The sequence below is a fragment of the Carcharhinus amblyrhynchos genome, chromosome 2 (genome assembly GCF_965287045.1).
Source record: "Carcharhinus amblyrhynchos chromosome 2, sCarAmb.v2.hapA, whole genome shotgun sequence".
Taxonomy (NCBI): domain Eukaryota; kingdom Metazoa; phylum Chordata; class Chondrichthyes; order Carcharhiniformes; family Carcharhinidae; genus Carcharhinus; species Carcharhinus amblyrhynchos.
In genome coordinates this window covers 13502894-13529018 of record NC_137325.1, presented here as the reverse complement: position 1 = coordinate 13529018, position 26125 = coordinate 13502894, and the positions used below count along the sequence as shown (strand labels likewise).

At 46.5% G+C, this 26125-nt stretch overlaps 1 protein-coding gene across 2 annotated transcripts in view; it reads left to right on the top strand.

Annotated features, from left to right (window-relative positions):
- The window catches only part of tert (telomerase reverse transcriptase), a 44727-nt gene that overhangs the window by 4163 nt on the left and 14439 nt on the right, over positions 1-26125 (top strand). For both annotated transcript variants that reach the window (XM_080202529.1, XM_080202538.1), the window contains exons 2-13: positions 106-921; positions 1803-3165; positions 3709-3904; positions 6159-6348; positions 7911-8099; positions 9972-10133; positions 12067-12162; positions 13168-13253; positions 14475-14588; positions 14719-14790; positions 16551-16739; positions 19607-19733. In XM_080202529.1, coding sequence (XP_080058655.1) covers positions 106-921; positions 1803-3165; positions 3709-3904; positions 6159-6348; positions 7911-8099; positions 9972-10133; positions 12067-12162; positions 13168-13253; positions 14475-14588; positions 14719-14790; positions 16551-16739; positions 19607-19733 — 3600 coding nt within the window. The remainder of the gene's footprint in view (positions 1-105; positions 922-1802; positions 3166-3708; positions 3905-6158; positions 6349-7910; positions 8100-9971; positions 10134-12066; positions 12163-13167; positions 13254-14474; positions 14589-14718; positions 14791-16550; positions 16740-19606; positions 19734-26125) is intronic.

The following is a 26125-nucleotide window of genomic DNA, read 5'->3' as shown; positions in this document are numbered from 1 at the left end:
AGCAATAATACCATTAGGCCATCTCCTCCCCTAGCTTAGCCAAAAGACCGAGAAGCGACTCCTGTGTTTGTTTGGACCACACATTTACTTTCCGTTCCCTTTCAGCTGTCCTCACAGAGCGATGTGGTTCTGCGGGTCATTCAGAGAATTTGTGCCAAGGGCAAGCGGAACGTGCTGAGCTTCGGTTACGCGTGCGTCAACGAAAAGAGTTTCATCCGCATCAGGTCAGCCCCCGACATATGCAGTTACCAGCCGAACCCCACGACGGTGACCATCAAGAACAGCGTGCTGTGGAAAACCCTGCTCAGTCGCATTGGGGACGATGTGATGATGTATCTGTTGGAGCACTGCTCCCTCTTCATGCTGGTTCCACCAAGCTGCTGCTTTCAGTTATGTGGAGTTCCCGTCTACAGCCTCATTACAAGTGGCGCTCGCCCCCCATCCACGTGGCTCAGGCACAGCCCAGCCAAGTATTGGTGCCACGTTTCACTAAAGAGCGTCCGCAAGAAGGCCAGGTTTTGTAAGGGGTTCCAGTCAAAGAGCACAAAACGGAAGGAGAGATTGCCAGCAGATGGGGTCACCAGTGACGTACAAGTTGCTGAATCCAACAGGCGGAAACGTGGAGTAACCCTAGTGAACAGATTGACAAAGAGGACCAAGCTTGATGTTGGCAAATGGGCAGCAAAGGATGTGGTCAGCACACAGGCACTAAAGAGATGTCAGGATGATGATAAGGTGGAGTCTCCCACAAAGAGGTTGAAGGGAAGCCAGTTGTCAGTCGTGGTGGAGGACAAAGCTCCCCATTCCATACAACAGGACACACTCGATGTGGAGAAAGGATCGAATGAGCCTCCTGAGGTATCTGAGCAGTCTGGTGTAGCTATGGATCAAGCGAATGAAGCAGCTTTCCAATGGAAAGAGGTTAGTACCAGTGAGGAGCAGGAACCAAAATATCCCAAATTCAGTGCACGTGTAAGCCCAGAGAAGCAAAGCGCCAATGCAGATAACACAAAGGTAAGGTGAGGTAATGCATTTTGGAAGGTCTGATACGGATAGGGAATATACAGTAAATGGCAGAACTCTTAGGAGTATTGATAGGCAAAGGGATCTGGGTGTACAGGTACACAGGTCACGGAAAGTGGCAAGGCAGGTGGAGAAGATAGTCAAGAAGGCATACGGCTTGCTTGCCTTCGTTGACCGAGGCATTGAGTTTAAAATTGGCAAGTCATGTTGCTGCTTTGTAGAACCTTAGGCTGCACTTGGAATATCGTGTTCAATTCTGGTCAGCACACTACCAGAAGGATATGGAGGCTTTGGAGAGGGTACAGAAAAGATTTACCCGGATATTGCCTGGTGTGGAGGGCATTAGCTATGAGGAGAGGTTGGAGAAATTTGGTTTGTTCTCACGACGGAGGTTGAGGGGCAGCCTGATAGAAGTCTACAAGATTGAGGTGCATGGACAGAGAGGATAGACAGAAGCTTTTTCCCCAGGGTGGAAGAGTCAATTACTAGGGGGCATAGGTTTAAGGTGCGAGGGGCAAGCTTTAAAAGAGGCAGATTTTTTACACAGAGAGCGGTGGGAGCCTGGAACTCGTTGCCGGGGGAGGTAGTGGAAGCGGATACAGTAGTGACTTTTTTAAGGGGCATCTTGACAAGTACACGAATGAGATGGGAATAGAAGGATATGGTCCCTGGAAGCGTAGGGGGTTTTAGTTAAGTTGGGCAGCATGGTCTGTGCAGGCGTGGAGGGCCGAAGGGCCTGTTCCTGTGCTGTAATTTTCTTTATTCTTTGTTCAAACCAGGATTCTGATGCCAAAGCGCCTGAACTGACTGAAGAGAGAGATGAAAACGCTCGGAGTGGACACTTTATACATGGCGAGGAAATGGTTTCTCTTGGCAAAGATGTTTGCTGCTCTGGACTTGTGGGTGAAAATTCAGTGGCAGATTTTGGGTCCGCGAGGTGTGGTGATAATTCCACTGTTGTATGGACCGCAGAACAGCAAAGAGATCAGGGAATAGAGCAGGCAGGAAGCAGAAACTGTCAGCAAGGTGGCAGATTCACAGCTAGAAGAGTAAGCAATATACAAGGGGTGAAATGTGCCATTGGAACCAACACAAGTATACAGCGCCAGGGAATGGTTGGCATGTCTGCACACCCTATATTTGCTGGGACACTCCAGAAAAGCTCTGCAGATGTCGCGCCAGTGAAGAATAAAGGTAAATGGGTTCCAATTTATGTCGAGAGAGGAAATATTATGTACTGTAGTAACACCAGGGAACGTTTGCCTGACACGTTTATACTAAATCGCTTGCAGGACTTGAGTACGGGTGGGCAAAGGCTGGTAGAAAGCATCTTCACGAAGAATCTTTCACCTGGGAAGAAGCAAATGCAGCCTGGGAACGGCTGGAGGAAAAAACGGCTTCCAAAGCGCTACTGGCAAATGAGAAATATTTTCTCTCGACTCCTGAGGAATCATAAGCGATGCCCGTATGTGCAGCTGTTGAGTCGAAATTGCCTTGTGGACATGCAAAAAGGACGTAAGCTCCTCAGTGCTTCCAATATTGGGGGAAGTACAGAATCCAGTTCTCTGCCCGTTGTGCAGGTGGTCTGCAGATCTTTAGGCAGTTCCAATACAGGGTTAAAAATGAATTATCCTGTCGGCGAAACCGTTCCTTTGGCTGTAGAACAGGGTCAATTATTGAGCGAGAACTTAAAGGACCATAACTCAATGAGAACAGATCTCCCTGGACGTCGTTCTACCGTTGAGAGTGACTCAGAGGAGCTGACAGATGCTTTGAGGTCTTCAGAAAGTCCTGACCTGTGTCCTCAGCCCAGTCACCAACCTGAAGCTGCACTGGGGGTGAATCACAAAACGAACGAAAAGCCCGGAGACCCCGACTGTCTCAAAGGTTCCCCTGGCTCAGACAAGGACTTGCTGCACTTGCTTAAGCAGTACAGCAGCCCGCTGCAGGTTCACCGCTTTGTGAGAGAGTGCCTGCTCAAAGTTGTGCCACCTGAGCTGTGGGGTTCCCACCACAATAAGTGCCGTTTCCTGAAGAACACAAAGAAGTTTATTTCCTTGGGGAAGTTTGACAGATTCTCTTGCAATGAGCTAATGTGGAAGATGAGAGTGACCGATTGTACTTGGCCCCAGCTGACCAAAGGTAATCCATCATTAATCCATTAACTTTCTTCAGAATGAACTGACACAGTGGTTAGCACTGGACAGCGCCAGGGACCTAGGTTCAATTCCTGGCTTGGTCACCGTCTGTGTGGAGTCTTCACATTCTCCCCGTGTCTACGTGGGTTCCCTCCGGATGCTCCGGTTTCGTTCCACAGTCCAGCGATGTGCAGGTTAGGTGGATTGGCCGTGCTAAATTAGTGACCCAAGATGTGGAGGTTCGGGGGATTAGAGGGGTGAATATGTGGGGTTATAGGGCAGGGGAGTGGGCCTGGGTAAGATACTCTGTCAGAGAGTCGGTGCAGACTCAATGGGCTGAATGGCCTCTTCTGCACTGTAGGGATTCTATGATCTCTGAACTGTCGGCTGTTGAACAAAACCTCATTTAAATTAACTATATTTGTGTGATCCAGACTTGCAGACTGACTATGTTTGGGACTGTGGCTGTAAGTCCAGCTCCTATAGCTGGCTGTATTTGTTTATCGCAAGTTCCTTTTAAATACAAAAGAATGTTTTTATCTCCCAGGCCAGCACTTTGTTCCCGCATCAGAGCACCAGCTACGTGAAGCAATTCTGTCTAAGTTCCTCTTCTGGTTAATGGACACATTTGTGGTGCAGCTGCTCAAATCCTTCTTCTACATTACGGAGACAACGTTCATGAAAAACATGCTTTTCTACTACAGAAAATGTGTCTGGAATGAAGTGCAGAGGATTGGTGTTCGGTAAGGGTTAAACTAATTGAATCGCGATAACTTGAGTTAATCTGGCTTTCAGCCCTCTCATAGCTGAGGGCAGCATGGTGGCACAGTGGTTAGCACTGCTGCCTCACAGCGCCAGGGACCTAGGTTCAATTCTGGCCTTGTCTGTGTGGAGTCTGCACATTCTCCCCATGTCTGTGTGGGTTTCCTCTGGGTGCTCCAGTTTCTTCCCACAGTCCAAAGATATGCGGGTTAGGTGCATTGGCCTTCCTAAATTGTCCCTGGTGTTAGGGGATTAGCAGGGTAAATATGTGGGGTTACAGGAATAGGGCCAGTATGGGATTGTGGTCAGTGTAGACTCGATGGGCTGAATGGCTTCCTTCTGCACTGTAGGGATTCTATAATTCCATGATTCTGAATTTAAGAACCTCTCTCAATTTGGATTCCCTATTAGCTGTGAAGATGATGTCACTGTTCAGTTAATCACGTTAAGGTTTAATTGCAATTTCAGTATTCAACAGCTATTGGGTATTTGTGCACTGAGAAATGTGGATGACTAGGACACTGACGTGTTGAAGTGTTGTCTCTGAACTAAATAAATAAACTTTTGCTGGCAAAGAAAGCTGCCATGTCTTAATTTTAATCTCAACAACTGACAGTGGGTCCCATCCATTTAAGGGATAAGACTTATTTAGATTGAAGTTTTCTCTGTATATCTGATCCAGGTGGTTTTCTGTGATAGACGAGCTGAAGATGTGATTCAAATTGTATTGTTACAGGACAGAAATGCCAAAGAGTAAAGTTGGTCTGGCAAGTCACATTAATGGGCGGCACGGTGGCACAATGATTAGCAATGCTGCCTCACAGTGTCAGGGACCCAGGTTCAGTTCCAGCCTCAGGTGTGGAGTTTGTGCAGACTCGATGGGCCGAATGGCCTCCGCCTGCACTGTAGGGATTCTACATTTCTGTGACTCTGTGCCACCCGGCTGTGTGGAGTTTGCCTGTTCTCCCTGTGTCTGCGTGAGTTTCCTCTGGGCGCTCTGGTTTCCTCCCAAATGTGTGCAGGTTGGAGGATTGACTGTGTTAAATTGACCCTAGTTGTCCCAAGATGTGTGGGTTAGATGGATGAGTGGAATAAATATGTGGGGGTTACGGGAACGTGGTCTGGGTACGACGCTCTTTTGGAGAGTCAGTGCAGACTCGATGGGCCCAATGGCCCAGTAGGGATTCTAAGACAGAATCCATGTAGATGGATGATTGATTGTGTTGGTCTTGTAGATGGGTAGTGTTAAGAAATAAGAAACAAAACCACTACAGGCAAACATTTAATGAAAATGAGACACACGGGAAGACCCGCTGAAAGTAATTATTTCTCTGCAGCTAATCAGCACTTCAGAATCTTAATAAATTAACTAAAGGCTTTGATTGAATAAATTGTACCTTGTGTATTGAAGGACAGTCCTAATAGACCAAATATCTTTAGGCAAAAGATGGTGCATTTAAAATTTAATAAATGAAGAGAGTTTGAAAACTCAAAAGGGTTAAAATAAAATGATTATTAACGTGACAAAATAAATTTATCTGTTAGACGGGAAATGTAAATGTAAAAAGTTAAAGTTTATTTATTAGTCAAAAGTAATTAACGCTGCAATGAAGTTACTGTGAAATTCCCCTAGTTGCCACACTCCGGCGCCTGTTCTGGTCAATAAACCTAATCAGTACATCTTTCAGACTGTGGGAGGAAACTGGAGCACCCAGAGGAAGATGAGAGGATAGTCACTGTAACACTTGTGCCAAAAGGAGCAGAAGGATGACAGGATTCAGGAGCAAGCCTGTGGGAAAGTGAAGAGAGGCAAAATGTACAAAACAAAATTAGAGGTTTGCTTAATTGTGTTTATTAATTGTGTATAAACTTCTTACTTTAGTTTTGCTATAAAAATCAGATTTCAGTGAGAGCCCCCATATTCTTTAGACATAAACCTGCAAAGAGGATAAAGCAGTGCAATTTTAAACTTGATTTATATAGTTTCTCAGGGCGCTATCTAAATACAGAGTACTGGAAATACTCAGCAGGTCAGACAGTATTGGAGTGCGAGGGGGGAGTGAAGGGGAGGGAGGAGGGGGAGTGGGTGTGAGGGAGAGAATCAAAGTCACTGTTTCAGGTTTGGAATCTCTCGTCCCTTCTTTCCTTTTATGAGCTGCGGACTGTTTTAATGATGTTGAGCTCTAAATGAACGATGCAAAAGGATGTTTTTTTTTCATTTGCAAACTGCCGCAGGAAGCATCTCGCCAAAGTGCAGCTGCGACCGATCTCACACCAGGAGGTGGAGCAGAAACAAAGGCAGAGAAACCTACCTCCCCCTTCCAAACTGCGGTTCATCCCAAAGAAAGATGGTTTGCGACCCATCGTGAAAATGCAGAGAAAAGCAGCACCGAAACCCTCTGCCCGAGGGATCAGCTTTAGAAAGGTTCGTGCCCACTCTCGGCTTTGTGTGTGTCCAGAATGCCTCGTCCCAGACTGACGTGTCTCTAAGGTGCTGAACCTTTGCTGGTGATCTTGAGTCAGAGGTTTAGGTTCAAGCCCTACCTCCAAAGAGGCATAATCTAGCTGGCTGTTCAGTGCCGTGCTGAGGGAGTGCTGCATTGTTGATGGTGTTGTCTTTCAGATGAGACAATAACTCGTGGCCTTGTCTGCCCTCTAAGCTAAGCATTAAAGATCCTATATTGAGGAAGAGTGGGGGAGTTCTCACCAGTTCACTGGGTGTAATTTACCCCTCAGCCAACATCCCTGGAACAGGGTATCTGGTCAAGATTACATTGACCTTCCTATGCACTAAATTTGCTGTGTTTCCTGCATCAAAGCAGTTACTACACTTCAGAACCACTTTATTAATGGTAAATCACTTGGGACATTCCTGGTGTCGCTCACCCTGAGATTCATCCTTAACTCAATGACAGAAGGAACTGTAAACTATTTTAAAAAACGAACCTAATTGCAGCCCTTCCACTGTTGCCCAAGCCTCCCTCCGCTCGCCTCCCCCCGCGCCCGCCCTCCGCTCGCCTCCCCCCGCGCCCGCCCTCCGCTCGCCTCCCCCCGCGCCCGCCCTCCGCTCCTCAGTCCCACTGATGTCTGAGGGTTGTCAGGGAGGGGTGGAAGTGGAGGGGTGGTGAGGACAGTGATGGACCAGAGCTAGGTCAGGGATTAGGGGAACGTTGATTAAGCTGAGCTGCCTTCTCTGTGTTCTCTGTTATTGGTGGAACGAGGAGAGCTGGGCTGTTATAGTAAATTGAAAGATAAATTTGCCATTTCATCTGGAAGGAGTGCTGCAGTCACCAGGAAGGGAGGAGGTCAGAGGGACAGATATTACACCTCTTTGCTCAGATTGAATTGACTGGAACTTCTTCCTCAGCCGTGATACATTGCTCTGGTGAAGGTGCCTTGCTCCAATTAGTCCTCCTGAAGGATATTTGATTGCTAGTTAGGCCAAGGCAGGTTTTTATCTCATTCTTTCATGGGATATGAATGTCCCTGGCAAAATCAGCATTTGTTGCCCCATCCCCTGCGAATGGGCTGTTTGGGAGGGAGTTCTATGGGTGGCACGGTGGTACAGCGGTTAGCACTGCTGACTCACAGCGCCAGGGTCCCAGGTTCGATTCCTGGCTTGGGTCATTTTCTGTGTGGAGTCGGCACATCCTCCCCGTGTCTGTGGGGGTTTCCTCCTCCAGGTGCTCTGGTTTCCTCCCACAGTCCAAAAGATGTGCGGGTTAGGTGGATTGGCCATGCTAAATTGCCCCTTAGTGTAAGGGGAGTTAGCTGGGGTAAATGAATGGGGTTATGGGGATAGGGCCTGAGTGGGATTGTGGTTGGTGCAGACTCAATGGGCCCAATGGCCTCCTTCTGCACTGTAGGGATTCTATGACTAGAATTTTGAGCCAGCAGCAGTGAAGGAATGAAATACTGCAGCGTGAATAGTTATTACTTGTATTTTTATCTTTTAGAAACAGTTAAATACCTAAAATATTCCAACAGACGCAGCTCTCTGACTCCCAGATGAAAGTCCTGTTTGGTGTGTTGAACTACGAGTGTCAACAGAAGCCAGCCTTGATGGGCTCCTCAGTATTTGGACTTGACGATATTTACAAAGCGTGGAGGGAGTTTGTGTTACAGAGTTTGAAAGCTGGGAAAGTGAGGGAGAGCCGTCCGTATTACTTTGTGAAGGTGCGTTTAATGTCCTGATGCTCCATCAAATTATTTCTAAATTTTTGAACAAATTGCCACAGGAGGGACGTGACATCCTGGCTGGTATTGATCCACTGTAGTGTGTTCCTGAAAGACTCAATGAAAAATCATCACCTCTAACTCATGGGATCCCTACAGTGCCGAAGGAGGCCATTTGGCCCATTGAGTCTGCATCAATTCTTTGATAGAATATCTTACCCTAACCCTCTCCCTATAGCCCCGCATATTTTCAATGGTTAATCCCCCTCACCTACACATCAGACTTTTGAATGGACTTACCTTGCATTAAGTTGATCTTTCTCTACACCCTAGCTATGACTGTAATACTACATTCTGCACTCTCTCCTTTCCTTCTTTATGAACGGTATGTTTTGTCTGTATAGCGTGCAAGAAACAATGCTTCTCACTGTATGTTAATACATGTGACAATAATAAACCAAATCAAATCATCTTGGGAAATTAAGGAGAATTTAGCATAGCCAATCCACCTAACCTGCACATCTTTGAACTATGGGAGGAAACCGGAGCAGCCAGAGGAAACTCACACAGACACTGGGAAACTCCACCCAAGGCCAGAATTGAACCCAGGTCCCTGGTACTGTGAGGCAGCAGTACTAACCACTGTGCCACTGTACCACCCTGTTAAAATTGATCCATTAGTGAGATATTCCTGATATTTTCCTAAGCCTTGATAGTGTCTGGAACTTCAGGTAACTTGCTCAGGAAACAAGGAGCTGGGAATACCTCTGAAGATTGGCACACAATGCCCATAGCGAACTGTGCCCGCACATCGGAAAGGTTCTGAGTTCAATCCCTGATCTGTGCCAAGTTAAAATGAGACAGGGGTTCTCCAGCTGTTCATGTCCCACTGCCGTTGTCAGTGAGAACGGAGAATTTGGCACTCAGCTAAATCTCCGTTCACTGCAGCGGGTCTGGAGAATCCCAACTGCAGGCGAAATTGGAGAATCCGGCCCCTGGTCTCTTCCTTTATGGGCTAAAGAGGGGATAAGTCAATAAGGGCTGCTGATTCTGGTGAAGGAGTACAAAATGGGAGTCTGTACGTTCTCCCCATGTCTGCCTGGGTTTCCCCCGGCTGCTCCGGTTTCCTCCCACAGTCCAAAGATGTGCGGGTTAGGTTGATTGTGCGCAGTTGTCCTTTGGTGTCAGGGGGATTAGCAGGCTAATTACGTGAGGTTACGGGGATAGAGCCTGGGTGGGATTCGGTTGGTACAGGCTTGATGGGTTGAATGGCCTCTTTCTGCACTGTAGAGATTCTCTGATTTTATGAATTGGATCCAATACTACCAGAATTCATTATCTGGTCTCGTACTTGGAAGAGACACGGGATGTATCGGCAGTTACAGGAAAGGAGGAAAAGTAAATACCTGTCTTTGTCTTTATCTGGGTTGGATTTTGCAGCTCCTTGCTGGTGTAACTGAAAGCTGGCAGGGGGGTGGAGTGGGCTGGTAAATACGGTGTGTTGTCTCCCCACTGCTTTCCACTTTGGGCAACTCAGTGGCACAGTGGTTAGCACTGCTGCCTCACAGTGCCAGGGACCTGGGCTCAATCCCCAGCTTGGATCACTGTCTGTGTGGAGTTTGCACATACTCCCTGTGTCTGCGTGGGTTTCCTCCAGTTTCCTTCCACACTCCGAAGGTGTGCTGGTTAGGGTCCATTGGCCATACTAAATTCTCCCTCCGTGTACCAGAGTGTGGCGAGTAGGGGATTTTCACAGTAGCTTCATTGCAGTGTCAACGTAAGCCTACTTGTGACACAAGTAAATAAACTTTACTTTGGTGGGGATGGAGTAAATGCACTGCAGAGTTAAACATGGAACTGTCCTTGTTGCAGGCGGATGTTACTGGTGCCTATGACACCATTCCTCATGCCAAGTTAATGGAAGTGATTTCAGGAATACTGGACCCCTCAATGCAAGAGAGTTACTGCATTCGCCGTTACACTAAGGTCTGGATGGATTCTGCTGGACAAATCAGAAAGTCATTCAAAAGTCAGGTACAGACTCATGGCGTGTGCGTGGCTCTGTGTGAGCGTTAAGGGAGAGTCAGTGGTCCGAAGACATAATCATGGTTTGAATATAATAGGAAATATTGTTAAATCCCCGAAGTTTAAATTCTGTTTCATCTTCAGTGTGCTGTACCTAAAACCGGGCTCTGTATAAACTGTGAGCGTAAAAGCATCAGTTTCTTTCTCATTGTTTGCAAACTTTTTACAAGGTGCTTGCTGAGTTCTCAATGAAAGATTTAGCAATTGCTGGCGGGTGGAGACTTTACTTAGTGGCTTGTGAGGCTGTCCTGGCTGGTTTCCACACCCTTGGGAGGATACTAATAGGAAAGGTGAACGTCTAATCTTACACATGACAACATTTGGCCCACGAAGTCTATGTTCATGCTTTTCGCCCAGTGAATCGCTTAGTTTATCACAAACTCCTGTTCTGAGAATCCTAGTGCAGAAGGAGGCCATTCAGCCCATCAATTCTGCTCTGATTCTCCAACAGGCCCTATCCCAGTAACACCATGTATTGACAGAGCGTCTTCCCCAGCTCCTATCCCTCTAACGCCATGTATTTACAGAGTTATCAAATCCCTGCAGTGAAGAAGGAAGCCATTCAGCCCATCAGATCTGCGCCGATTCTCCAACAGAGCATCTTACCCAGAGGAAACCCACGCAGACACGGGGAGAATGTGCTAACTCCACGCACACAATGACCCAAACCGGGAATCGAACCCAGGTCCCTGGCGCTGCGAGGCAGCAGTGCTAACCACTGTGCCATCATGCCGCCATCTTACCCAGGCCCTATTCCCATAACTCTCATACATTTACCCTGCTAATCCCCCTAACCAACACACCTTGAGACACTAAAGGGCAATTTATCATGTCAAATCAACCTAATCTGCACGTTTTTGGACTGTGGGAAGAAACCGGAGCACCCAGAGGAAATGCACACAAACACAGAAAGAATGTGCAGACTGCAAACAGGCAGTGCCCCAAGGCCGGAATTGAATCTGTGTCCCTGGCGCTGTGAGGCAGCAGTGCTAACCACTGTGCCACCACTGTTTGTATCTTAGACCCATTATAATATTACAGATATCCAAGTGGATGTCTAATTCTCTCAGAAAATAATTGATAAACCATTTTCAATAAGTTTATGAGAGAGTTCCACTGTGTAAAGAATTTTTTCCTAACAACTTCCCCAAACCCCCCCACTGCTTGATTTTTTCGTCTCTAATTTACATTTTTGTTCATATTCGGATCACCCTTCAGCTCTAATGACGAAGTCATAATTTCTCAACTTCTTGCGTACCTTTGGTCATTGGTTCTGCCCTGTTCTCAGAAGCGACTTCCAATGCATTTGTATTCTCACTATCACAGAAGGGTTAATTCATCCTGAATCCCACTTTAGATATCTGAACCAAGTATATAGACCCCACGATGTCTGGAGGTAAAGTGTAGGATCCACCATGCCTCGGGGGAACTAACCAAGCATCGGGGTAAATGTGGTAATCGATACACACAGTTGAATTTACACGTTAGAAGGTTTGTGTCGTGATTTGATATTACAGTGAGGTAGATGTCATCAACACAGGATGCGAACAAGAGATTGGATAAAGATTAAAGCACACGGGACAAGTGAGATGGCACAATGTGACAAAAGCAGAATTTAGAGAAACGAGATGATGACTTAATTGGAACCCCGAATGTAAAGATTGTAACACAAAAAGGTACAGGAACGCTGTAAGAACCCACAGGGAGAGGAGTAGCTCAAGAGCAATCTTGCCTTTTCGCTCTGAGTGCTCTTCCTCATGCCTGTTGAACAAGCTTGAATAAACCATCTTGTTGAAGTTCTATTGGGTCTCGGAGACTCAGTTCGTTCTATCCCGCCGACAGTATCCGAGTTGTTTTATTTTTCCTTCTGTCACGCACTCAGGTTTCCACGATGATGGATCTCATGCCAAACATGAAGGAATTTGTGTCTCATCTCCAGCGGGAAACCTCCCTGCAAAACACCGTACTGGTTGAGCAGGTGAGTGAGTCTGTTATGGTTATGTCCCATACTTCACATTATTTTTCCTGCCTCAGAAGGAAGAGATGGATGTGATATTCCTGTCTTTGCTCCTGATTCAGTTGGTCAAATATTTGGATTATTGGTTGAGCTCAAGAGAGTGCTTAAGTGAATCAAATTAATTCTTTTCAATACAAGGGCATTGTCTATAATTAGCAACTCTATATTTCTATTGATCTATTCACTTTGACAATCATAGAATCCCTGCAGTGCAGAATGAGACTCTTCGGCCCATCGAGTCTACAATGCCTCTTACCCTGGGTAAGCCTGGGTAGTTACAGAATCACAGAATACTACAGTGCAGAAGAGGCCCTTTGACCCATCGAGTCTGCACCAATGCATGAAATGCCCTGACCTGCCCACTTAATCCCACTTGCCAGCACTTGGCCAATGGCCCATTACTCCACTAATCCCCCTAACCTATATATCTTGGAACACTAAGGGGCAATTTATCATGGCCTATCCATCTCACCTCACATCTTTGGAGTATGGGAGGAAACCAGAGCACCTGGAGGAAACCCATGCAGACATGGGGAGAATGTGCAAACTCCATACAGTAAGAACTCTCACAACACCAGGTTCAATTCCAACAGGTTTATTTGGAATCACAAGCTTTTGGAGCGCTACCCCTTGATCAGGGAGTGATGATGAAGGAGCAGCACTCTGAGAGCTCATGATTCCAAATAAACCTGTTACTTTAATCTGGTGTTGAGAGACTTATTACTGTGCCTACCCCAGTCCAATGCTGGCATCTCCATATCAAACTCCACAGTCACCTGAGACTGGATTTGAACCCAGATCCCAGGCGCTGAGAGGCAGCAGTGCTAGCCACTGTGCCATCATGCCACCCCACAAATCCAATGAAACTTCATATCTGATCACCCCTATTGAAGTTATGGACTAATATGATAGTCCTGATGCAGTGCTGAGGTACATTAGTCTTTTCAATTGTGATTTTTTTTTCAGGGTCTGACATTGAATGAAACCTCTGGACAGGTGTTTGGTTACTTCAAGCAAATGATTGAGAACAGCACAATCAGGATTGGGGATAAGTAAGCAGCACTCCATTCCAGTATTCCACCCAGAGCTGCTAAGCCTGTTTCACCATCACGGCTAATATAAATCTGCAGCAGGGTCCACTTTCAGTGAATGTTTTATAGTCACCAGCAGGGGACATCAGTGTCATGTTGCATGATGATTGACTAATTTTAGATGTGTGACCTGTAAAGCCAGTGTGCCATTGTTAGAGGCTGCATTGCAGTGTCACTCTGCATACAACATTGCCACAACTATCAATGTACTCTGGGTCAAATTATTGCTTCAAATCGATTGAAGGAACTTCAGCATGTTTACAGTCTATAATCACCCATAGTTCATAGAGTAGGCAGCATTCTCCGTGGGAGGGAGTGGGCACCTTTCTCTGGGACAGTGTGGGCGTCCTTCCATCCACAAGCACGGGTCAAGATAAGGATGCGGGCCTTAGACAACAATCACAGCTGGCACAAGGATCAAAACTGCACCCACGGCAATTTCACAGTGACTTCATTGTAAGCCTTACATGGGACTAATAAATAAACTTTTATGCTTTACGTTAGCATCTGGCAAACTGCAGTAAGCGACCCCTTAGTTACTCACAATTATCATGGACTAGTAAATGCACTTTGAGGATAGCTTAATGCGTAATCTGTTTTGGCTAATAAACATTGTGAGCTTAATGTCTGGAAGCTGCACTTGAGGTTTTCCAACACTCAACGGATGTATTGCCTGCTGTGCCTCATTCACATTTCTGAGATGTTTTCCCGAACACTGCAGGGTATTTGAGTTAAATTTAAGATCTTGGTGGTGTGGGAGTTGGGTGGCATTCTTACCCAAAAAATTCTAAGTGCCGAACGAGCATGAAAACGGGAGAGAATCATGCCCATTTTTTCGGCGGGGGGGGGTGGGTGGTGGTGGTGGTGGTGGTGGGGTGGAGTGGAGAAGTTCTAATCTTATGCCACTTAGAGAAAGGAAAGAGGCAAAGCGTGATTCACGCCAGTAGGGGCAGTGGACGGAGTCCATCCACTCCGGAAAGCTAGCTGCCGACTGCTAGAGGGCGCCATTGCGGGTGATCTCTCAAAGGACATGTACACAATGCACTGGGAATCTGACCACCTTCCCTTACCACCCTGGCTGATTGCACATCAGCCCTCTCTTAATATGCGGAGATCCTATTTATATAAAATTATAATGTATATCTAGGGAAAATAATGTAGTCCATTCTCCCTGTTTTTTAGGTACTATGTCCAGTGTTGTGGAATCCCACAAGGCTCCCTCCTCTCAACATTGCTGTGCAGTTTGTGTTATGGTGATATGGAAAACAGGTTCTTTGGTGGGATTCAGGAGGATGGGTGAGTGATAGCACCTTTATATTTACAAATCGGAAATGTTGAACTGTATTACTAAGAAAGCAGATTGTTTTTTTTAATGGTCCTGTATGTTGGTCTTAGTTTGATTGGTGGGTATCCTTGTTTTCCTCAGGTTGATGCTGCGATTAGTTGATGACTTTTTGCTGGTTACTCCCCACCTGGCACACGCAAAGAGGTTTCTCAGGTACGTCAGACGGAGCAAGATGTAACTACCCATCGGCGAGCTGAAATCATCAAATCCCTTCGGGAGGCCATTCAGCCCATTGAGCTTGTACTGATGACTATCCCACAAAAATGTCGCTCATCGTTCAACAGACGACGCGTTGTGTTGGGACATCATTTCCTCCGTTTATTTCTGACATCTCTGACTAGAACAAATTTTATCTTTGCTTTTGAATCGTCCCATATCTCTGTGACCTCTGCCCTCTGAGATCCCCTCCAATCCTGACCTCATGACCTTCCCTGATTTCACCCCTCTGCTATCAGCAGCCATGTTTTCAGTTCCTAAGCTCCTAAGATCTGGAATTTATTCTCTAAATCTCCCCTTCTGCCCCATCTCTCGGCTCATTTTAAGTTGCTTTGTAAAACCTACCCCTCCGACCAGGCTCTTGGTAATGTGGCTTTGTGCCTCTCCACTGGGCTCCGTATCAGATTATCCTCATGGGGATTTGTCTCTGTTGTTGTTTGGAATGTTTAAGTTGTAAAATTTATTAGTGTCACAAGTAGGCTTACATTAACACCGCAATGAAGTTACAGTGAAAATCCCCTAGTTGCCACACTCCGACGCCTGTTCGGGTACACTGAGGGAGAATTTAGTATGGCCAATGTACCTAACCAGCATGTCTTTCAGATTGAGGGGGAAACCGGAGCACCCGGATGAAACCCACGCAGACACAGGGAGAATGTGCAAACTCCACACAGACAGTGACCCAAGACTGGAGTCAAACCTGAGCCCCTAGCGCAGTGAGGCAACAGTGCTAACCACTGTGTCACCGTGCTGTCCATGTGGGGTTACAGGGATAGGGCCTGGGTGGGATTGTGGTCAGTGCAGACTCGACGGGCCAAATGGTCTCCTTCTGCACTGTACAGATTCTATGATTTATCACATTGTATTTATGGGATCTTGCTGTGGCCAGGGTGGCAGCTGTGTTTCCGATATCCTAACATGACTGCACTTCCAAAAGTGTAAAGTACTTCCAGGTGACCTGAAGCCATGGGAAGTGCAACGGAAATCCAGAATCATTCCTTCTCTTGTTTTCCCCTTTATCCTCCAGGCTGGAATTGAACCCGGGTCCCTGGTGCTGTGAAGCATTATGGATAGCTGTTCACATTGACAAGCAGTGTTGTATAGTGCCAGAGGATCTTATCCTCCAATTGTGGAGAATGTCGCAGATATAAAGTAGAGAAAAAGAAAGACCTGCATTTATATAGCACCTTTCACAACCATTGAAGGTCTTCAAGTGCTTTACAGCCAATCAAATAGTTTTGATATTGAATCAGTGCTCTGAGTTAAACAATGCAACCAATTAATGCACAGCAAGCTCCCACATACTGCAACGTCAGAATGACTAGTTAACGTAATCTTGTAATTGTTGGATTGAGGGACAAATGTCGCCAAGGAGATAACTCTCTTCCTCATCTTTGAAATAGTTCTGGGAGATCATTCATTTCAATCTTAGAGAGTAGACTAGGCGTTGGCTTCATGTGTCACCTGAACAGCGAGACCTCTGACTGTGCAGCACTTCCCGTTATTGGCCTTGAATTCTGTGCTCAAATCTTGGGGTAGGATTTGAACCTGGAACCTTGTGACTCAGAGATAAGAGTGCTGCCAATGAGCCACAGCTGACCCTCAGCAGAGGGACGATGCTGCTGTTCTCCATTGCTGCGCGTTAACGTTCTGAAGGGGTCATACTGAACAACTATCTCTGTTTCTTAATGATCAAGAATTCTGGCTGCAGGAATCCCAGAGTACGGCTGCTTTATCAGCCCTCATAAAACGGTGGTCAACTTTGCTCTGGATGAGAACCTCCCGGGTCGTAGTCAGGCCAAGTCATTGCCGGAACATTCTCTCTTCCCTTGGTGTGGCCTGCTATTTGATACACAGACGCTGGAGGTCTACTGCGACTATTCCAGGTAGGAACCGTACTGTATCGGGCCTGCTCGTGTTAACACAGCTCCTCAAGCAGCAAGTTGACAATCTCGACTGTCCATTCGGGGGCAAGGATTGACCAGTGGCCCAGAATGGTGGGTATGTGGGAGGCTGGGCAGTGATCTGAGACCGTTGGACTCCATCTTTGTTGGCAGTTATTAAAAGTGAAGGGAAGAGCAGGTAATCTGATGCCTCAACCGGGGTGGGAAGTGAAGGAAGTCCATTTCGAGGGAGAGTCAGATACTGAGCAGCAATTTCTTTCCCCCGTCACCTGGAGGCAGTGGCCTAGTGCTGTTAACACTGGATGAGTCATCCAGAGACCCAGAGTAATACTCTGGGGAACCAGGTTCGAATCCCACTACGGCAGATGTTGAAATTTGAATTCAATAAAAATCTGGAATTAAATTTCTAATGATGACCATGAAACCATTTGTCTCATGTCCCTTGGGGAAGGAAGTCAGCCATCCTTAAATGGTCTGGCCTACATATGACTCCGGATCCACAGCAGTGTGGTTGACTCTTAACAGCTCTCTGAAATGGCCTAACGAGCCATTCAGCTCAAGGGCAATTAGGGATGGGCAACAAATGCAAGCCTTAGCAGCGATGCCCACATCCCATAAACAAATAAGAAAGAAACGCTGAGGAACTGAGGCACTTGTTTCTTGTTGACAAGTTGTCCCCATCAAAAGACTTTACTTGAATGGTACTCTCATACAAACTTGGCTTCAGAAGTTAAATTTTAACATATAATTGCAGGGTTTGAAAAATAAATTGACGTATTCAAACGGATTTGATCTTTCTGCTGTGGAGGGTTATGGTGTTAGAATGTATGGAAGACATTGTGTATATATCAATCTCTAATATACATGTGATTATGTAATTGGAAGCTGTATGCACCACATACCCTCAATTAAGAAAGCCTAATGAATATCAGAATGGATACTTCCTAACAATCACTAGTCAGCCATGTGGCTATCTTTCCAGTCTGTAGTGTCAATAACTGTTGTAGTCTAGTTTGTACTTCAGAATACATACCAGTATCATAAAGGTGAAGTATAGTCAGCATTCACAATTTATTGGTGTTACGATGGATGTAAAGGACACGAGGGGGGATCATCCCCACGAGGAGGTGGTGGAGGCGGGTACAATTACGACATTTAACGTACATTTGGACAAGTACATGGATGGGAAAGGTTTAGAGGGATATGGGCCAAACACAGGCAAATGGGACTAGTTCAGTTTAGGAAAGCTGGTTGGCACGGACGAGTTGGGCTGAAGGGCCTGTTTCTGTGCTGTAAATCTCGATGACTCTATCATCGACAGATCTCTCCATGGGCTTTGCGGGATAGGAGCTTCCTTATTTAGCGAGCTGATTCTCACCCAGTGAGAAGTGGGCAGCGGGTGTTTCTAAACCAGTTGCTTACCTTGGGCCAACGTGGTAGGTGCCAGTGTAGACTGTCTAACTGTGGGTGCAGCCTCTGGTACAATGAAGGGTCTTTGGTGATGAGAAAGTGACATCTGGCTGAATTACGACAGTCACATACTACAGACAAAAATACTGCACCAGTTCAGTTCACGACTGCACTTTGATTCATATTGCGGCACAACAGAACAAAACAGATCGTGCGACATCATTACCAAAGTTGTCATCTTAAGTAAATTTATCTATTAAGTAGTCACAAGCAGGCTTGCATTAACACTGCAGTGAAGTTACTGTGAAAGTCCCCTAGTTGCCACACTCTGGCGCCTGTTCGGGTACACTGAGGGAGAATTTAGCACGGCCAATGCTCCTGACCAGCTTTTGGACTTTGGAAGGAAACCAGAGCACCCGGAGGAAACCCACACAGACACAGGCAAGTGTGCAGACGCTGCCCAGACAGGATTGAACCCGGGTCCCATGGTACTGTGCCGCCCACTGTGTCTATCATTGTTGGTCATGATATATTTCCACGCAAATAAACTGGGTTTAAAAACTCTTACTGAAACTATCCGGTTGAACTCCCCCCACTCTCAGCGCACGTATAGATGAACAAGCCCATCTCACCTAACCTGAAATGTCCTTTGACAATCAGATTATTTCCTAACTTTTTATAGTTACTGAGGATGATGTTTGAATCACAAATGCAGGTCCCGCAGTTTAAAGATATGCAGGTTAGTTGGATTGGCCATGCTAAATTGCCCCTTAGTGTCTCTGAACAGGCACCAGAGTGTGGTGACTAGGGGACTTTCACAGTAACTTCATTGCAATGTTAATGTAAGCCTGCTTGTGACTAATTAGTAAATAAATTTACTTAAGATGACAGCTTTGATAATGGTGTTGCTCAATCTGTTTTGTTCTGTTATGCCACAATATGAATCAACATGAACTGAACTGGTGCAGTATTTTTGTCTGTAGCATGTGTGGTTAGGGGGATTAGTGGGGTAAATAACACGAGGTCACACAGGAAAGGGCCTGGGTGGGACCCTGTGTTGGAGAATCAGTGCAGACTGCACTGTCGGGATTCTGTGATCCCTAGAGATACTGGATAAACTCGGTAAGCCTGGCAGTACCTGTGGAGAGAGAAGCAGAGTTGAGCAGAGTCTTGAGTCTAAGTGACTCTTCTACAGAACACTCCTGCTGCTGGACCCTCAGAGTTTATCCGACGTTTTCTGTTTTGATTTCAGATTTCCAGCATTGCAGTATTTTGCTATTATTAAAAAAAAATCTGCGTTTGCTATTAAAGCTTTTAAGCTCACAATAACTTGATCACCAGATAATGGGGAGATTCCCAGAATTTCCAATCAATAATAGGCTCTGAAACTCTGTGCCCGGTATTCTATGCGAGTAACTCACCATCTCTTTAAAACTTAGCTACGCAAACACCTCCATCAGATCGAGCCTGACTTTCAATTGCAGCTCAGAAGCTGGAGAGAATCTGAGGAGGAAGTTACTGGCCGTCTTAAAGCTGAAATGTCACCACATCTTCTTGGATCTGGAGGTGAGCTGTGACACGCGTCAGAAAGATGTTTGCTAAATTCTTGCCCATCATCTCCGTGAGCAATGCGCAACAGAGAATATATAAGACTGTGACATATAGGAGTAGAATTAGGCCACTCGGCCCATCGAGTCTGCTGTGCTGTTCAATCATGGCTGAGAAGTTTCTCGACTCCGTTCTCCTGCCCCTTTCCCATAGCCTTTGATCCCCTTACCATTCATGAACCTATCTATCGCTGTCTTAAATACTATGTGGAGATGCTGGTGTTGGACTGGGGTGGGCACAATAAGAAATCTCACGACACCAGGTTAAAGTCCAACAGGTTTATCTGGAATGATGAGCTTTTGGAGCGCTGCTCCTTCATCACTCACCTGAAGCTCGTGATTCCAAATAAACCTGTTGGACTTTAACCTGGTGCTGTGAGACCTCTTACTGTGTCTTAAATACACTCAATAACCTGGCCTCCACAGCCTTGTGTAGTGATGGGCTCCACAGATTCACCACCCTCCAGCTGAGGAAATTCCTTGTCATCTTGGTTCTAAAGGCTTATCCCTTTTACTCTGAGGCTCTGCCCTCAGATCCTGGTCTCTCTCACTAATGGAAACATCTTCCCTAATGTCCGTGTTCGTTGGTAAAAGTGCCAGAGAGGACGTGAGGAAAAGAAAGTGACGCTGGGAGATTTTATGGTGCAACATCGTACTAATAGAGAGGGTGCTAGAAGCAGGTTCAACACTAAATATCCAACAGGAATGAGATAGATACATCAGGCAAGGCTTGCGTTTACATAATGGTGACTACCAGACACCTCAAAATGCTTTCAGCCAGTGAAGTATTTAGCGGAGTGTTAACACAGCAGCCAGTCTGCACCCAGCATGCTCCCCTGTTGTAATGACCAATAATCTGGGGTTTTTTGTGCAGTATTGATGAAGGGGTAAAGTTTGGACAGGGCAACAGGGTTAACCCTCTTCTTCTTCTTCATGTAGCACCATGGCATCTTTAGCATCCACCCAAACAAGCAAATGTGGCCTTGGGTTTAATGCTTTATCCAGAAAACAGCACCTCCAACTGTGCAGCACTCCCCCAGTGCTACACGGTCTTGTAAATAGTCAACATCTATTCCCAAAGGCAGGGGAATCTAAAACTAGAGGGCATAGCTTTAAGGTGAGTGGAGAAAGATACAAACGGGCCCAGAGGGGCAATTATTTCACTCGGAGGATGGTGAGTGTCTGGAAGGAGTTGCCAGAGGTAGTGGTAGAGGCAGGTACAATTTCGTCTTTTAAAAAGCATTTAGACAGTTATATGGCTAAGATGGGTATAGAGGGATATGGGTCAAACGTGGGCAATGGGGACGAGCTTAGTGGTTAATTTAAGAAAAAGGGCGACGTGGACATGTTGGGCTGAAGGGTCTGTTTCCATGCTGTAAACCTCTATTAAGAACATAAGAAATAGGAGCAGGAGTAGGCCATCTAGCCCTTCGAGCCTGCCCCACCATTCAATAAGATCATGGCTGATCTGAAGTGGATCAGTTCCACTTTCCTGCTCTCTCCCCATAACCCTTAATTCCCTTGTCTGTCAAAAACCTATCTACCCGTGACTTAAATATATTTAGCGAGGTAGCCTCCACCGCTTCAACGGGCAGAGAATTCCAGAGATTCACCACGCTTTGAGTGAAGAAGTTCCTCCTCAACTCCAATCTAAACTGCCCCCCGCCCCCTTATCTTGAGGCTGTGCCCTCTAGTCCTGCTATCCTTTCTAAACGGGAAGAATCTCTCTACCTCTACCCTATCCATCCCCTTCATCATCTTATACGTCTCTATAAGATCCCCCCCCATCCTTTTAAACTCCAACGAGTACAGACCCAGTCTACTTAGTCTCTCTTCATAGTCCATATTCCATAGTCCATATTCTCTTATGATTTTTGCGCCCAAGTCCTGGAGTGGGACTTGAGCCCAGATCCTCATGGCTCAGAGGCAAGAGGCTGACCAACTGAGCCACGACAAAGCGGAGACATTTGCAGGACTGTGGGGAAAGAGCAGAACAGGAAGACAAATTGGAAATCTCTTTCCAAGACCCAGCACAGGTACGATGGGCTGAATGGCCTCCTTCTGCACTATGTAAATCCACGATGAGTCAGTGAATTTTATATTAAATTTATTCAGTTCCTGCTCCATTCAGTAACTTCAGTGGAGTGCTGTGTGATTTAGACAGGGTCAGTTTTGAACATGAGACATTGGCCAAAAACTTCCGTCCTTGTTTGTGGCTGGGATTTTCCGGTGCCGCTGGAGTTTTAGCTGGAGCGCCATATTTTTCCATTTGCATTCACGACGGGTCCCGCCACAGCCGAGACCGGAGTGTCCCACCCTATGGATGTTCAGCTCAGAAAGTTGGGTGGCAGCTTTGCTGCCTATTCATCCCGGGAAGTATGTCCGATGCCGTTTTGCATCCGATGTAGTGGGGTGTTCAGGTTTATTTAACAGAAGGGAATTGGGATCCTCTATTTTTTCGGGATCCGATTGCTGCAGTGTGGTATTCACCTTTTCTACGATATACCCACAATCACAACCATTGTCGAAACCAGGTCAGCAGAGGGAGGGAGCCTGACTGCAGCACAATGGCTACTGCTAACTTAGTCTCACCAACTGGCCTCCTGGCACCAGGACGGATGTTGGTTGAGGGTTTGTTAGGAGCAGCGACCATGCTGTTCTCCTGAGAGTTATACTTTCCCCATCGCCACCCATGTGGGTCTGTCCCTCACCACTCTCACTGATCTGCAGGGGAGGAGTGGGGTATGATGATATAGTAGGTAGCCCCATTCCAGAATTTCATGCAAACTTTGGAAGCCTTGGAAGTAAGAGACTCAGTGGCGGATGACTGATCTTTTAACAGAGCTCTAAGTGAGGACTCAGTTATAGGAGCGTACAGCTGAATGTTCTCCTACGCAAACGCATTGCCTTGCAAATTTTCCTATGCAAACACAGTGCCAGAAGATTGGAAAACGGCTAATGTTACGCTGCTGTTTAAAAAAGGTAGCAGACAAAAGGCAGGGAATTATAGGCCGGTTAGTTTAACGTCTGTAGTTGGTAAAATGCTTGAATCCGTCATCAAAGAAGAAATAGCAAGGCGCCTAGAAAAGAATGGTTTGATCGAGCAGATGCAGCACGGATTCGTTAAGGGGAAGCTGTGTTTGACAAAGCTATTGGATTTCTATGAGGATGTGACTAGTGCAGTAGACGGAGGGGAACCGGTGGATGTGGTGTTTTTAGATTTCCAAAAGGCGTTTGATAAGGTGCCTCATAAAAGGTTGCTACAGAAGGTTAGGGTGCACGGAGTTGGGGGTAAGGTGTTAGCGTGGATAGAGGATTGGCTGTCTAATAGGAAGCAGAGAGTTGGTATCAATGGGTGCTATTCTGATTGGCAGTTGGTGACTAGTGGAGTGCCGCAGGGATCGGTGGGGCCTCAACTATTTACCATTTATATAGACGATCTGGAGGAGGGGGCTGAGTGTAGGGTGACGAAATTTGCTGATGACACGAAGATGAGTGGAAAAGCAAATTGCGTGGAGGGTGTGGAAAGTCTGCAGAGGGATCTGGATAGATGATCTGGAGGAGGGAACCGAGTGTAGGGTGTCGAAATTTGCTGATGACACCAAGATTGGGGGAACGGCAAATTGTGCGGAGGGTGTGGAGAGTCTGCAGAAGGATCTAGATAGGCTGGGCGAATGGGCCAGGAAATGGCAAATGGAATTTAATGTTGGCAAGTGTGAGGTGGTCCACTTTGGTAGGAATAATGGTAGGAAGGACTAATACTTACGTGGCGAAAAACTGCAGCAGGCAACGGTGCAGAGGGACCTCGGGGTCCTTGTGCATGAGTCGCAAAAACCCAGCTTGCAGGTGCAGCAGGTGGTCAGGAAGGCGAATGGGATGCTGGCCTTCATAGCGAGGGGGATTGAATATAAAAGTAGGGAGGTCTTGCTGCAGCTGTATAGGGCATTGGTGAGGCCGCAGCTGGAGTACTGTGTGCAGTTTTGGGCGTCGCACCTGAGCAAAGATATTTTGGCCTTGGAGGGAGTGCAGAGGAGGTTTACTAGGCTGATACTGGAGTTGAGGGGGTTGAGCTATGAGGAGAGGCTGAATAAACTAGGCTTGTACTCGTTAGAGTTTAGAAGAATGAGGGGAGATCTCACTGAGACGTATAAGATGATGAATGGGATGGATAGGATAGAGGTGGAGAGACTCTTCCCGCTCAAAAAAGACAGTAGGACTAGGGGGCACAGCCTCAAGATAAAGGGGGTGCGGTTTAGAACGGAGTTGAGGAGGAACTTCTTCACTCAAAGGGTGGTGAATCTCTGGAATTCTCTGCCCGTTGAAGTGGTGGAGGCTGCCTCGCTGGGTATTTTTAAGACGCGGGTTGATGGGTTTTTGATAGGAGAGGGGATTAAGGGTTATGGGGAGAGGGCGGGAAAGTGGAACTGAGCCACGACAGATCAGCCATGATCTTATTGAATGGCGGGGCAGGCTCGAAGGGCTAGATGGCCTCCTCCTGCTCCTATTTCTTATGTTCTTATGTCCTTATGATAGGCTGAGCGGGTTGGCGAGGACCTGGCAGATGGAGTATAATGTTAGCAAATGTGAGGTTATCCACTTTGGCAGAAATAATAGTAGGAGGGATTACTATTTAAAAGGCGAAAAGCTGCAGCATGCGACGGTGCAGAGGGACCTGGGGGTCCTTGTGCATGAGTTGCAAAAACCCAGTCTGCAGGTGCAGCAGGTGGTCAAGAAGGCGAATGGAATGTTGGCCTTTATAGCGAGGGGGATAGAATATAAAAGCAGGGAGGTCTTACTGCAACTGTACAGGGCACTGGTGAGGCCGCAGCTGGAGTACTGTGTGCAGTTTTGGTTGCTGCACTTGTGGAAGGATATATTGGCCTTGGAGGGAGCGCAGAGGAGGTTCACTAGGCTGATACCGGAGATGAGGGGGTTGGACTATGAAGAGAGACTAAGTAGAATGGGTCTGTACTCGTTGGAGTTTAGAAGGATGAGGGGGGATCTTATAGAGACGTATAAGATAATGAAGGGGATGGATAGGGTAGAGGTAGAGAGATTCTTCCCGCTTAGAAAGGATAGCAGGACTAGAGGGCACAGCCTCAAGATAAGGGGGGGGGGGTGCAGTTTAGATTGGAGTTGAGGAGGAACTTCTTCACTCAAAGGGTGGTGAATCTCTGGAATTCTCTGCCCATTGAAGCGGTGGAGGCTACCTCGCTGAATATATTTAAGTCACGGGTAGATAGGTTTCTGATAGACAGGGGAATTAAGGGTTATGGGGAGAGGGCGGGAAAGTGGAACTGAGCCACGACAGATCAGCCATGATCTTATTGAATGGTGGGGCAGGCTCGAAGGGCTAGATGGCCTACTCCTGCTCCTATTTGTTATGTTCTTGATGCCATCCATGATGACTCCAAACAGGTTGGGCACTGCCCATCACTGGTACAGAGGCTTCCTTGTAGGTTTGGTCTTCCTGTGACAGTCACATGAAAATCGCCACTGGCTTCAGGGGCGGCTGTTCACTGACTAACTAGATGGCCCTGCACCTCCTCTGAGTCAAAATTGTTTAATCTAATAGATTCAGTCAGGCTCTTGCTTGTTGGATGATCACCTCTTTTGACCAAGCGCTTGCTGTTTTTATAAAATCATTTAGCTACATGTGGAAGGAGGCATGAATCTATTATATTGAATCATAGAATTATACAGTGCAGGAGAGGCCCTTCAGCCCATCGAGTCTGCACTGACACATGAGAAACATATTGACCTAATCCCATTTACCAACACTTGAATGTTAGCCTTGAATGTTATGACGTGCCAAGTGCTCATCTAGACCCTTTATAAAGAATGTGAGGCAACCCACTTCCACCACCCTCCCAGGCAGTGCAACCCAGACTGTCACTGCCCTCTGGGTAAAAAGGTTTTTCCTCACATTGTTCTAAGGGTTAATAATGGTCAAGAGATGAATAATAAGAGTTTACAATTGGAAGTGATGTTCATGGTGGACTGTTTGACATCAGTCCCTCTGTTTGCTTATCTTGCTTGTCCAAGTTTAATGCCCAAACACTCACCTGTCCAAACGTGACAGCACAACAAGTAACAGTTGCTGTTATCTCCATTGTCACACAAACTTATCTGCAAAGTTGCAGGGCCAGAAATGCCCAAAGTGGAACCCTTAATTGATCATGTTTCATGGAAAAGCAAACAAATATAGGAACGTGGGAGCAGAAGCAGGCTATTCAGCCCATCGAGCCAGCTTTACGATTCAATATGATCATGGCTGATCATCCACCTCAATGATTATTTCCCCTTCAAGTTCACGCGTTGTCCGTGCGTGCGTGCGTGTGCTGTAAGTAT